The sequence below is a fragment of the Carcharhinus amblyrhynchos genome, chromosome 13, assembly GCF_965287045.1.
Source record: "Carcharhinus amblyrhynchos chromosome 13, sCarAmb.v2.hapA, whole genome shotgun sequence".
Lineage (NCBI taxonomy): Eukaryota > Metazoa > Chordata > Chondrichthyes > Carcharhiniformes > Carcharhinidae > Carcharhinus > Carcharhinus amblyrhynchos.
In genome coordinates, this window is record NC_137336.1 from 10,869,575 (window position 1) to 10,882,021 (window position 12,447).

The 12,447-nt window shown below is 40.0% G+C and overlaps 1 protein-coding gene across 3 annotated transcripts in view; it reads right to left on the bottom strand.

The window, feature by feature from the left end:
- LOC145351707 (E3 ubiquitin-protein ligase RNF130-like) overlaps positions 1–12,447 on the bottom strand; it is a 184,888-nt gene that overhangs the window by 137,190 nt on the left and 35,251 nt on the right. For all 3 annotated transcript variants that reach the window (XM_080201283.1, XM_080201282.1, XM_080201281.1), the window contains exon 2: positions 3,134–3,381. In XM_080201283.1, coding sequence (XP_080057409.1) covers positions 3,134–3,381 — 248 coding nt within the window. The remainder of the gene's footprint in view (positions 1–3,133; positions 3,382–12,447) is intronic.

Genomic DNA, 12,447 nt, shown 5'->3' on the forward strand with positions numbered 1-12,447 from the left:
TTAATGAGATTGAGGGTTATAGATAGGTCTGTAGGTTGGTAGGTGTTGATGTGATCGGCGCAACTCGTGGGCCGAAGGGCCTGTTTGTGCTGTAGTGTTCTATGTTCTATGTTCTAGAAGCATTATTAACCCAAATTGCCCAGTACATAACAGCAGCAATTACAAAGGCTTAAGAGTAGGTAATTAGTTCACCCTCCATGGCAAGAAATGAAGATTGAACAAAGGTGAAGGGGGTGGAACATAATGTTGAAATCTATAGTCTTAAGTTAATAATTACAGCACAGATTTATCTCATCACAAAGCTGACCAGGCATTTGGTTATATTAATAGTTCGGATGAAAAATAAATTGAAAATTGGATGAAGTACACCTTTCTTTTTATACGTAAAGGGCACAGAAAGTACGATGCACAGTTACTGGACCATTAGGTCCTGACTTTATAAATTGTGTAATACATATTATTCAGTCAGCATGGCTCTGAGTGGAAAATTGTGTCTCACAAAATTTAATTGAGTTTTTTTGAAGGGGTAACCAAGAAGGTAGATGAGGGCAGTGCAGTTAATGTTGTCTACATGGACTTTTGAAAGGTTTTTGACAAGGTATCGCATGGTAGGTTGCACAAGATTAAATCTCATGGGATCCAGGGCGAGGTAGCCAAATGGATACAAAATTGACTTGATGACAGAAGCCAGGGGATAGTTGTAGAGGGTTGCTTTCCAAACTGAAGGCCTGTGACCAGTGATGTGCCTCAGGGATTAGTGCTGGGTCCACTGTTATTTGTCATTTATATTAATGATATGGATGAGAATATAGGAGGCACGGTTAGTAAGTTTGCAGACGACACCAAGATTGGTAGCATAAATGGACAGTGAAGAAGGTTATCTCGGATTGCAATGGGACCTTGATCAATTGGGCCAACGGGCTGACGAAGGGCAGATGGAATTTAATTTAGATAAACACGAGGTGATGCATTTTGGTAGGCTGAACCAGGGCAGGACTTACTTAGTTAATGGTAGGGCAATGGGGAGACCTACAGAACAATGATCTAGGAGGTACAGGTTCATAGCTCCTTGAAAGTAGAGTCACAGATGGACAGCGTGGTGAATGCGGCATTCAGCATGCTTGGTTTCATTGGTCAGAATATTGAATATAAGAATCGGGACGTCTTGTCGAAGTTGTACAAAACATTGGTAAGGCCATAGTTGGAATACTGTGAACAGTTCTGGTCACCCTATTATAGAAAGGATATTATTAAATTAGAAAGAGTGCAGAAAGGACTTTCTAGGATGCTACCAGGACTTGATGGTTTGAGTTATGAGAGGCTGGATAAATTGGGATTTTTCTCTCTGGAGCAGAGAAGGCTGAGGGGTGATCTTATAGAGATCTATAAAATAATGAGGGGCATAGATCAGCTAGATAGTCAATATCTTTTCCCAAATGTAGGGGAGTCTAAAACTGAAGGGCATAGGTTTAACATGAGAGGGGAGAGACACAAAAGTGACTAGAGGGGTAATTTTTTCACACAGAGGGTGGTGAGCGTCCAAACAAGTTGCCAGAGATATAGTAGAGGCAGGTACAATTTTGTCTGAAAAAGCATTTAGACAGTTACATGGGTAAAATAGGTGTAGAGGGATATGGGCCAAATGTGGGCAATTGGGATTAAGTTTAGGGGTTTAAAAAAAGGTGGGATGGACAAGTTGGGCCAAAGGGCCTGTTTTTATGCTGTAAACCTCTGACTCTATGGCACAGTAGCATCACACTTTGTGAAAGCAGAAGCAAAGTACAAATTCAGTTCCCTAATCATTTGTTTGTTCCCCATTTTGAATTCCCTTGTTTCTATGTTTCCAAATTAATTGCTCATCTAAAATTTCCATCCTGAATTGCCTGGTTCATTGTTAAATATAAATAGAATCTTATACAGAATTGTTCAAAACCTTGTCATTCAGCAATATATGGCAGTGCTTAATGCAGAAGCTTGCACTCATCAGGTGTTCATAATGACTTTTTTTTGCAAGAAGTTGATTTTATTGGCGATACAAAGATACCAATTAGTTTCTCCACCCTCCTTAATTGCTGGACTAGCTCCATTGCAAAAGAAAATCAGAAATGCCGTAACAGTGTAGACTGGGTGCAGTTTCAGAGTCACCCAACTCATGAAAACTGATACTGTTTTATACCAGAAAGCCTGTATGAAGGATAGAACCGAAATCTAATCCTTACAGAAGTTATTATTTACAAAATACAAATTACAAACATACACTTGATAATCAGCTACTGTAGTTTCAGTCTGCTTTTTTTCCATATGAGCACAAGCAAAAGTTATCAATTAATGCCCACCACCTGTATATAATTAAACACAATTAACAGATACCTATTGGGAATACAGATTTCCAAATTTGCAGCAGAGTTTTCTAGGCTTAGGTGGCTTTGGATCAGTTAGCCATTTTACATTATTCCTCACAGATGGAATAAGATCATGCTAACATGTAATATGATACTCCTTGCAAGTGGTCACCATGATGTCAAAGCTGAGGAAAATTTACTGGAAGATCAATAATAAAAAACCTAATGAAAGAATAACTTTATTCCATTAAATTAGAGGAATACTTTTAAGATAAAAAATTCATTCTTCAAAATTAGTAGTAGGTAGTACTTGTCCAGCCTTGTCTTCAAAATAGTTTTCTACTATCTATTCTGCATGGAATGTACCTCTATTCAATTTGCTACATATTGGATGGAAGTACTCACACAAATTCTTGCATTAAACAAAATCCCGTACACTGTGATGCTCTCAAATTTTACAGGGCTGACATACTTTGGACACAAAACTGGTGACACGGTGGGATGGGGAGGATAGGATTTACAATTATTTTTGTAAATCAATGTCTTTGTATCAAAAATCAATGATACCACAGCTAGTTTAGACACAATTCAGTGATTACCTTTACTGCAATGTTTGACACTGCACTGAATGGAAACATGGATAGTTGAAATTTCCCCATTAAAACCAATCCCTTCTAATTTGGTTTCTCCACCCTCAAAAAAAAATCAAAATCACACTTCCTATTATTAGCAGCATGACAAGTTTCAGTCTATTCTAAATATATAAATGCTTAAAAATGAAAGTCACTGACCTGGTTCCGTCCACGTACATTTGCATATCTGAACTTCTGAATGAAATAGAAGATCAGCCAAGCCAAAGAAATGATCATCAATACAATAAATGAGATGGATACGAAGACCAGGGAACTACGGCTGTACTGTGGAAAATGTACTGGTCCAACTGCTATAGACATCAATACAGTGAGGTTTTTTTCCACATAACTCAGAATTTCACGACCTCGACGCTCAGAAATCATGATGGCAACTATATTACCAGTTCCTGAAAGAGAAAAAAAACGTATTTAATTTCCTAGAAATTAATCACAGGTCAAAAATTTCAAGAGTATGCAAAATTGAACATTTCTACCTTATTTTGCCTCCTGAAATACCCACCCTTTGCATCCCAGTTCCAAATAGACTAATCAATGAATTACAAATTTCAGTAACATTGCAAATTATATTCAAACTTAGGTAAGCTGCACTCCAGATGTTTTCACTTTCCCAACAGAAAAATAAGTCTAGTGTTTCAGAGAATACATCGCCACGCATGGTTATATGGAACGTCTAAACTTCTTCAAGAAGCAGCTCTACATTTTCTGAGATTAATCCAAATGCAGATTGAAAGGTGTCAGGAAACACAAATACATGGGGGCGATTTTAAATACTTAGTGGCGTGTGAAGTGCTTGGTGCGAATGGCGCCAGTACTCACAAAAGGCACCATTTTTTGAGCGCTCTCAGCCTCTCGCCGGAAATGGGTGAGAGACAGGTTAACTCTGGAAATTTATTTAAATGCTGTTTAATAAATGCTTGGGGGGGGGTGTGTGTGTGTCTGGAAACACACCTCAAAGAACGATCTGAAACTCTCCCAGTTTCAAGACTGCCCAGCACTTAGAAAAAAATGGCAAAATTGCCCCTTTAGGCTGGGAACCTCAGATCCCAGTGAGCCTTGGGCCTTTTGCACATGTGCTTGCTAGGAAGTGGCCACACATGCACAGTGCATGTTTTTTCACATCTTTGGGCAAGGATCTGTCCTATGTGCCTGTACAGAAGGAAAAAAAGCAAATGAAATGATGTGAAACACACCTGAATCAGAGTCCAATTCAAGAGAGTGTTCCAAGCAGCAGGGCGAGGGGGGATGGGGGAAAAGTGCCAGAAGAAAGTCTCAGTCATGGATAAAGGTAGGGATCGGCAAGAGGTCCTAACAAGAAGTTTCAGGAAAGGGACAGAGGCAGGGATCAGAAATTGTGCCATTAAATAAAGTTGACAGAGAGGAGCAGAGTGTGATAGGTCCTGAATTAAAGACAGACCTGCAGGCAGCTGAGTAAGTATGTCAATTGTGGTTTCTTCATCCTGTCTCAATATTCATCTCCATACAATTCATAAAAAATTACAATGTTAAGGCACAAATCTGGGAGGCTTTGTATTGCTGCCATGACAGGAAAGGAGGCTCGAGTTGGCATTCAATAATGGAATCCTCGATGATGAGGGTAATTATGAATAGCTTTCCATAATTGGTGATAAGTGATTACAAGTCCAGGCTGTACCTTCCATGCATGTGCTAGCACAATTTCCTAGATTCACTTCCATGCCCTCAGAAGGGTTGAATTGAAATTCCCCAAATCAAACTACTCCTGATACTAATGGTATCTCCACAAGCCCTTCAGCCTTCGAGCCATGCCCAGCTGTGTAGCGCCACTGCCCTCTGGCTCTTCCCTGGAGTTGTCGTCTCCTTCAAGGGCCTCGCCATCCTCAAGGTCCACACCTCTTTGGATGGCAATGTTATGGAGAATACAGCAAACTATCACAAGCTGCTTCTGGCCAGCTGGCTGCCCAAATATTCGTGGCAGACTTGTTCCCTTATTTGTTTCTCTGAGTGTGAGATGGGTGGGAACAGTGCCAACCTTATTCAACGTGCTGCTACTGAGTGCCCACTCTTTCTGTCACTTACGCAGTACCCAAGGCACCCTCTTACATGAGTTCCCCTTCATTCCTCTGGCCAGGCAGCACAATGGTTAGCACTGATGTCTCACAGCACCAGGGATCCAGGTTCAATTCCTGTCTTGGGTCATTGCCTGTGTGGAGTTTGCACATTCTCTCCATGTCTGCATGGGATTCCTCCAGGTGCTCCAGTTTCCTTCCACAGCCCAAAGATGTGCAGATTAGGTGGACTGGCCATGCTAAATTGACCCTTATTGTCAGAAGGGCTAGCTAGGGTAAATGCATGGGGTAATGGAGATAGGGCCTGGGCGGGATTGTGATTGGTGCAGACTGGATGGGCTGAATAGCCTCCTTCTGCACTGTAGGATTCTATTATTTTATGGGATCAGGGTGATGTCCTGGTGGAGTCATGACTGGATCCACACTGCGTACCCAAATTCATCTCTTCTTACTTCTAAAATTTCTAATTCCCTACAAAAAAATCAAGCAGATGATTTTAAAATTGGTCATCCATCCAGTTTTAATTCTTTCATTTAAATTTGATTTATTATTGTCGTATGTATTGATTATACAATGAAAAATGTTGTTTCTTGTACAGTATATACATAAAGTGTACCGTTCATAGAATACATAGGGGAGTAAGAAAGGAGGTGAAGAATGTAGTGTTACAGTGATAGCTAGGATGTAGAAAAAGGTCAACTTAATACGAGGTAGTCCATTCAAAAGTCTGATAGCAGCAGGGAAGAAACTGTTCCTGAATTGGTTGGTACGTGACCTCAGACTTGAGTTGTTTTCCCCATGAAGAAGGTGGGAGAAAGAACGTCCGAGGTGCATGGGGTCCTTAATTATGCTGGCTGCTTTGCCGAGGCAGCGTGAAGCGTAAACAGAGTCAATGGATAGGAGGCTGTGTGACAGACTGGGGCTTTGTTTATGATCCTTGTAGTTTCTTGCAGTCTTGGACAGAGCAGAAGTCATACCAAGTTGTGATATAACCAGACAGAATGCTTGCTATGGTGCACCTACAAACATCGGTAAGATTGTAGCGGACTTGCCAAATTTCCTTAGCTCCTGAGAAAGTACAGGCATTGGTGGGTTTTCTTAACTGATAGCATATAGGAAGTACCCACTTTAAATGTGAACAATTGAAGGCTCTGACTAATAATCACCACTTGAATTTGTTTTTAGAAAGATATCAGAAAGTCCTAAACTTGAGGCTAACTAAAAAAAAATTACACAATGATCAAAAATACAAGTAATAGTAGTCAGGAGTGGATAGTTCATTGCTATGTCCAACTAGTATAAGGCTGTAATTTAAGAAATTAAAAAATAATCAATTGGGTACATGATGGAAAACTATCACTGAAGAGATGGTAGAAAAATAAATGTTAATAAAAAAGATTTCAATGATGCCTGCAAGATAGTATGCATGTGGTTCTCAAGTGAGAAGAAACATTGTGTAACAGCCTGCCAATGCTCATTTTATAGTTCACATTATAAGAAAGTTCACGGGGCAATGTATACCTGGTATTGTGGTATTATATTCCAACAGGAGTCAGGAAAAGATACAAGTACACAGCATCATTTGTCCAACAGCATAGGACAGTAAGCATTACATTTTACTTTGGAGTATGCAAAAGTGCACACATTTTCAATACATTATATAGACATTCTTTGGTCATGCAAATGGAGTTGAGACCAATGGCATATTTTCAGGACAAATAAGGTAAGGAGTGTGAAATAATTGACCAGGGTAACCCATGCTGGAGAGGAGGAGAATGTACAGGCGTAAGGCACATGATCAAGTAAGAGAAATGCTATTCAGCTCAGTGAGCAGGAAACAACTGTTTCCTCAAGGAGGAAGGATGTGGCTGGGGAGCGGGACAGGAGTTCAGTAGTAATGTTTTCAAGGGGGAGGGGAGCATCATTCCAACAGATGTGTCTCTTTAAACATTTGGCTATAAACATATGCTATGAGAGTGTTACCCCTATCTAAAAAGCCAGCTTTAAATTCCCTCACGTGGGTGAATAAAGTTTGTAAAGAACATTAAAACAGAAGTGTTAAAAGACTGAGCAGCTTTCCCTAAAAATAGCTGCCACCACGTCGCCAACGTTTAAAAAAATACCACTGGCATTCGGAAGATCAGTGAATGTGTATGCGCAGGAAGGTCCTTTTCTCCCAAAGCAAGTTTTATGCACATAATGAAAAGGTTCTGACGACACCCACTCCCAGCTGAGGTAGTATTCACAAATTTCTCTTTGCTCACCAATTCCTTCTTCCTCTATGCTGCTTCCTTCATCACCATAAATATATATTTTTACATCTTCAATAACTGTTGAAGCTTTATGCCAAAATCTCCTCAGACATTAGTTAAAATTTTATGTAAAATTATTAGAAAAGTCAACTTTTAACATGGCAAATTGACATGCTGAGGGAGATTTTTGGCCAGCGTCCTCCCCAGGCAAAAATGGTAACACCAGCCAAAAATCCTACAGTTCTGCGGGAATGGGAATCTCTGCGGCAAGATCTTGTTCTGAGATTTTCTCCACCCCTCACCATTTCAATGTATTTAAAGGGCCTCCCCATGACGTCAGCAAGGTTTACAATAGCTTTAATAAAACTGGAAGCTGTCGAGGGGAACCCACTGGGGCGCAAAAATTCTCGCCCTGGGGAGGAGTATGCTCAGACAGTGATCTGACAGTGTCAGGGACATACCTCCTCATGTACGAGGGAGGTTGATGGCCCAGATGATTCTGGGGGGGGGGGGGGGGGGGGTGGATTGTCTGTGGTAATTGGCCCCAACCTGCCCGAGTAATGATAGAAACCACACCCTAGATTCGCTGTGCACAGTGTGCCAGTGAATCTGGAAAGAAAACACGGCTGTGCAGCTGGATTTTGTCAGTTTTCTTGGTGAAACCGACACTGACAAACTATGATTCACCCATTTTATCTGAAATATACAGTTTGCATTGGCAAGTTGAGCCTCTAAATGCATATAGTATTTAACTGACTTATTAAACCAGGGAACAGGTGCTCATCATGAGAAAACAAATGAAATAACTGCTTCATTTAGTTCTTCTCTAAAACTTGATCAAGCATTTCACTATGTCAAAAGGTGAATCATCAAATTCCACACCTATGAACAGAAGTTGCTTGCCGCAACTGCACAGGGCACTGGTGAGGCCGCAACTGGAGTACTGTGTGCAGTTTTGGTCCCCGCATTTGAGAAAGGATATACTGGCCTTGGAGGGAGTAGAGAAGGTTCACCAGGCTGATACCGGAGATGAGGGGGTTAGTTTATGAAGAGTGATTGAATAGACTGGGTCTGTACTCGTTAGAGTTTAGAAGACTGAGGGGGGGGATCTTATACAGACTTACAAGATAATGAAAGGGCTAGATAGGGTAGAGGTAGAGAGATTCTTCCCGCTTAGAAAGGATAGCAGAACTAGAGGGCACAGCCTCAAAATAAGTGGGTGGGTGGGTGGGGTGGGGGGGGCGCAGTTTAGAACAGAGTTGAGGAGGAACTTCTTCACTCAAAGGGCGGTGAATGTCTGGAATTCTCTGCCCATTGAAGTGGTGGAGGCTACCATGCTGAATATATTTAAGTCACAGGTAGATAGATTTCTGATGGACAGGGGAATTAAGGGTTATGGGGAGAAAGCAGGAAAGTGGAACTGATCCACTTCAGATCAGCCATGATCTTATTAAATGGCGGGGCAGGCTCGAAGGGCTAGATGGCCTACTCCTGCTCCTATGTTCTTATTATGTTCTAAGTTCTTTCACAGCCTGATTTGATCTGTTATCTTGAGCAGCATATTTGGAATAAATAGGCACGTCATTAGTAGCATTGAGATACTATCTATATCAAGGAGTTATTTTTAGTTTCTCAATGCCTCTGTAATGTTTTGTCATATGTAATTGAATTGCAATGTTTTTAAATTAAGATGCTTTGTCGTTCAACGTGAAATTAATTCATTTTCAAAAAACAGCTTATGTCAGCCAAATTCATCACCTGACCATGAACTGGAAAGCTTTTGAAGAACAAAGAAAAATGCAAAAGTATGCAAAAATGTCCAAAGCTCTGCACTCTGTCAATAGACATTTAACATTTTGAAGGATCACACTACAAAAACCAAACAATAAAACAGCTTTTGAATGTTCAGAGACCACAATGTGGTCCTTTGCTTTATTGTATTGTACTTTATTGTGTAACAACATGTGGTAATCCAGAAATATCACAGGATGTTTCCACTGGACTTGCAATGCCTCCAACTTTCAGCTGCATAGCTTTGTTAAGGTTTCACAAAACATTAACAGCTGACTCTGGTTGAGAGATATTGAGATATTAAACGATTAGACTCAATAAAAAGAGTTGAGATAAAGCTCTAATTTAGAGGGCCAACTATTTTTATACTATTTGAGAACAGGAAGAAAGAACATGCACAATGACTGGACAGGTTTTTGTTTCAAAAAAAATGTATTGTGAACTCCAGTCTCACTGACAGGCTTGTAACATCTCATAATTCTACATGTCCCACTCTTCAGTATGATTTTACATATTTTGCTAAGTTCCCTATTTGCCTTATGCTTTTGATAAGACTTTATTCCAACAGCATAAACAACTTAGATGAGAATAGTTTGCCTAGCTCATTTGTTTTAATGCAAGACTGCAACAACATGCCCCATGGAGTAGCAGTGCAGCACCAACTGCAACTTCAGGACTTCTTTAGCTACACTTGCGGGTGCCAGAAATCACTGTCAGCTTTGTATAGTATGGTGACAATTGCTGACAGTTTCACCATCATTCCAATTGTACATTTTGGGCTACTGCGTTTTGTGATCAGTGATGAGAGGTGCAATGATTCAAGCATATTGTGCTTGGTAACAGGAGAGATAGCAATACAAAAGGATGGACATGATAAATTTTATTGTAACTAAAGCAACTACCATTAACAGCTTTCTTCCAAATAATTTCTACAGTAATCATACTTTGAGAACACAAGCTTTAACTAAATCAAAACACATTGTTTGGCAATACTCAATACTTGCATGTAATTAGTGCCTTCCTTAATGGAACATCTGAAAGCATATTAAACAATTAATCTTTTTGAAGTGTATTGACCATTGTTTGATTAATAATAAATTCCAGGAAATATCAAGTCTTTCTCTGTCTTTGTATCTTTGTTTTCTTAGTATCATTTAGTAAATTTATGTTATATACTGTCACCAAAGCATTAATATTCTTTCTTGTGTATTGACCAATGTTGCACAGTATTCCGGTGTCGAGAGATTTTATTAAGGCTCATGATTAACTTGACTTTTATATTTTGTACCTTAAGCTCCTTCATTAATGTTCTATGAACCTTTAGCTCCAAATCCTTCCATTCTTCCATAACCAAGCTTAATCAGAATATAATTCCTGTTACGTTAAATACCAAAATACATTACCTCACACTAGCTGACATTGAATTCCATCTGCTGCTGTTTAGCCCATTTCTCAATCTAATCAATTTACCTTTAACCGTCTAAAGAACTAGCTATACCTCCTATTTCTGGTGTCATTGCAAAATTCAACACCGTTCTTTCTAGGTGATATCCAAATCATTGGTGCATACAATGAACAGAAATGGCTTCATAAATGACGCCCGAAGGAAACTACTGCCATTACATGCACTCTGTTAGGCTGCCCTTAACTCAGTCCCTGTTTCCTCCTCATCAGCCTGAGAACCAATACTCACTAAGGATAATCACCCTCACGAGGAGAGGGAGAAAATTGAAGAGTGGGACACAATACAAGCTAAAGTATTACTTCTTCATTTGAAGAGGGATGAAGGAAGAATAGAAGCAGTCATGTTTCTTGTGTGCTGTATTTGTAAGTAATACATCTAACAGCTGTAGCAGAATTTAATAGGAGGTTCCTTCATCTGTTCTTGGGAAGATCGAGTGATAAGAAAGCCAACAACAGCACAAAATACATATGGAATAAAATTTTAAGCTGTTTTCTTTGCTCATCTAGTTAAGGTACAGAGTAACTTCATAGTTTTTGACTAAAAAATAAAAAAAAGGGGCTGAAAGTTTTAAAATCCTCATCCCTTATTTTCAAACCCCTCCACTGCCTTCCTCCTTCCTATCTCTGTAATTGATCTGGAATGTTGTTTTGGACAGATGACAGACTTGGACATTATAGAAAGAGGAGACAAACCTTCCAAGTAGCTTTGAAATGGAGGTTTGGAGGAGAATGGAAACAATCAGTTGGACTGTGAAAGTAACAAATGATGAAGTGAAGGGAAGGAATGAAGAAAGAAATTTGCTGAATGTAATTAGGCAATAGGCAGTCGTAAATGCGCCTAGTTTGGGGGCGTTTAAGAGATCCGTGGATAGGTTTATGGACGAAAAGGGATTGGTTTAGATTAGTGGGTCATTGTTTTTTAACTGGTCGGCGCAACATCGTGGGCCGAAGGGCCTGTTCTGCACTGTAATGTTCTATGTTCTATGAGGGGACATCTCAAGAGGAACACACTAGCAACAGATATTATGGTGGCACAACAACTGCAAGGCAAAAGGAAGAAAATATCAATTCAGTGGATGTGAAAACTGAAGGAAGTTGCTGGAAAATTTTGGTGCAGGAGAGAGGGGCATGGTGAAGACTATGATCGAAGGACTTGCCTTTGGGCAGAGCACACATGATGATGGTGATGATAATGACCTCAGTAACCTTTCCAATCCCAGAATCCTGCAAGATATCTTTGCTCCTCCATTTTGCCCCTGTTGAGCATCCCTGTATTTGTTTCACCATTGGCAATCATATCTTTATCTTCCAAGGCCCTAACCTGTGGAACTTCCTCCCAAACTTCATTAACTTTGTGATTCTTCTGAACAGTTACTTTCTTCTTTGATGAGCTTGTGATCACCTACCCCACTATCACCTCATGTGGCTGACTATCAAATTTTGTTTAATAATTCTCCCGTGAAATGCATGGTTTTTGCCATCACTCCACCAAGGCAGGATCTGATAGGTGCCCTGATCTGGCTCTTTACTAAAGGGGTGCCCCCATTTTCTACATGAAAATAGTAGATCCCCATCCACCCTCCCATAGTCCTGGAGAACCTTCCAGGCCTGTGTTCTTTGGAAGCCCATTTATCCACTGCACAGTGGAGGGAAAAAATGTTTTTTTAGTTTCTTTCCTTTGATCCTTGTTAATATTAAAGTGGTATCCTATAGCTCCATGCTCACACTAAGCCTTTATAGTTGTCAGTTAGCCTTAATAAAACCTAATGGTTGTATATGCCAGGTTTGCAAAATAAACAAATTTGCAAATACGCAGCAATGTATTTCTAGATTATACTTTGCCCAACTTAGTCTGCTGAGTTTGTGAAGTCATATAACTGATGTTGATTGTCTAAGATCT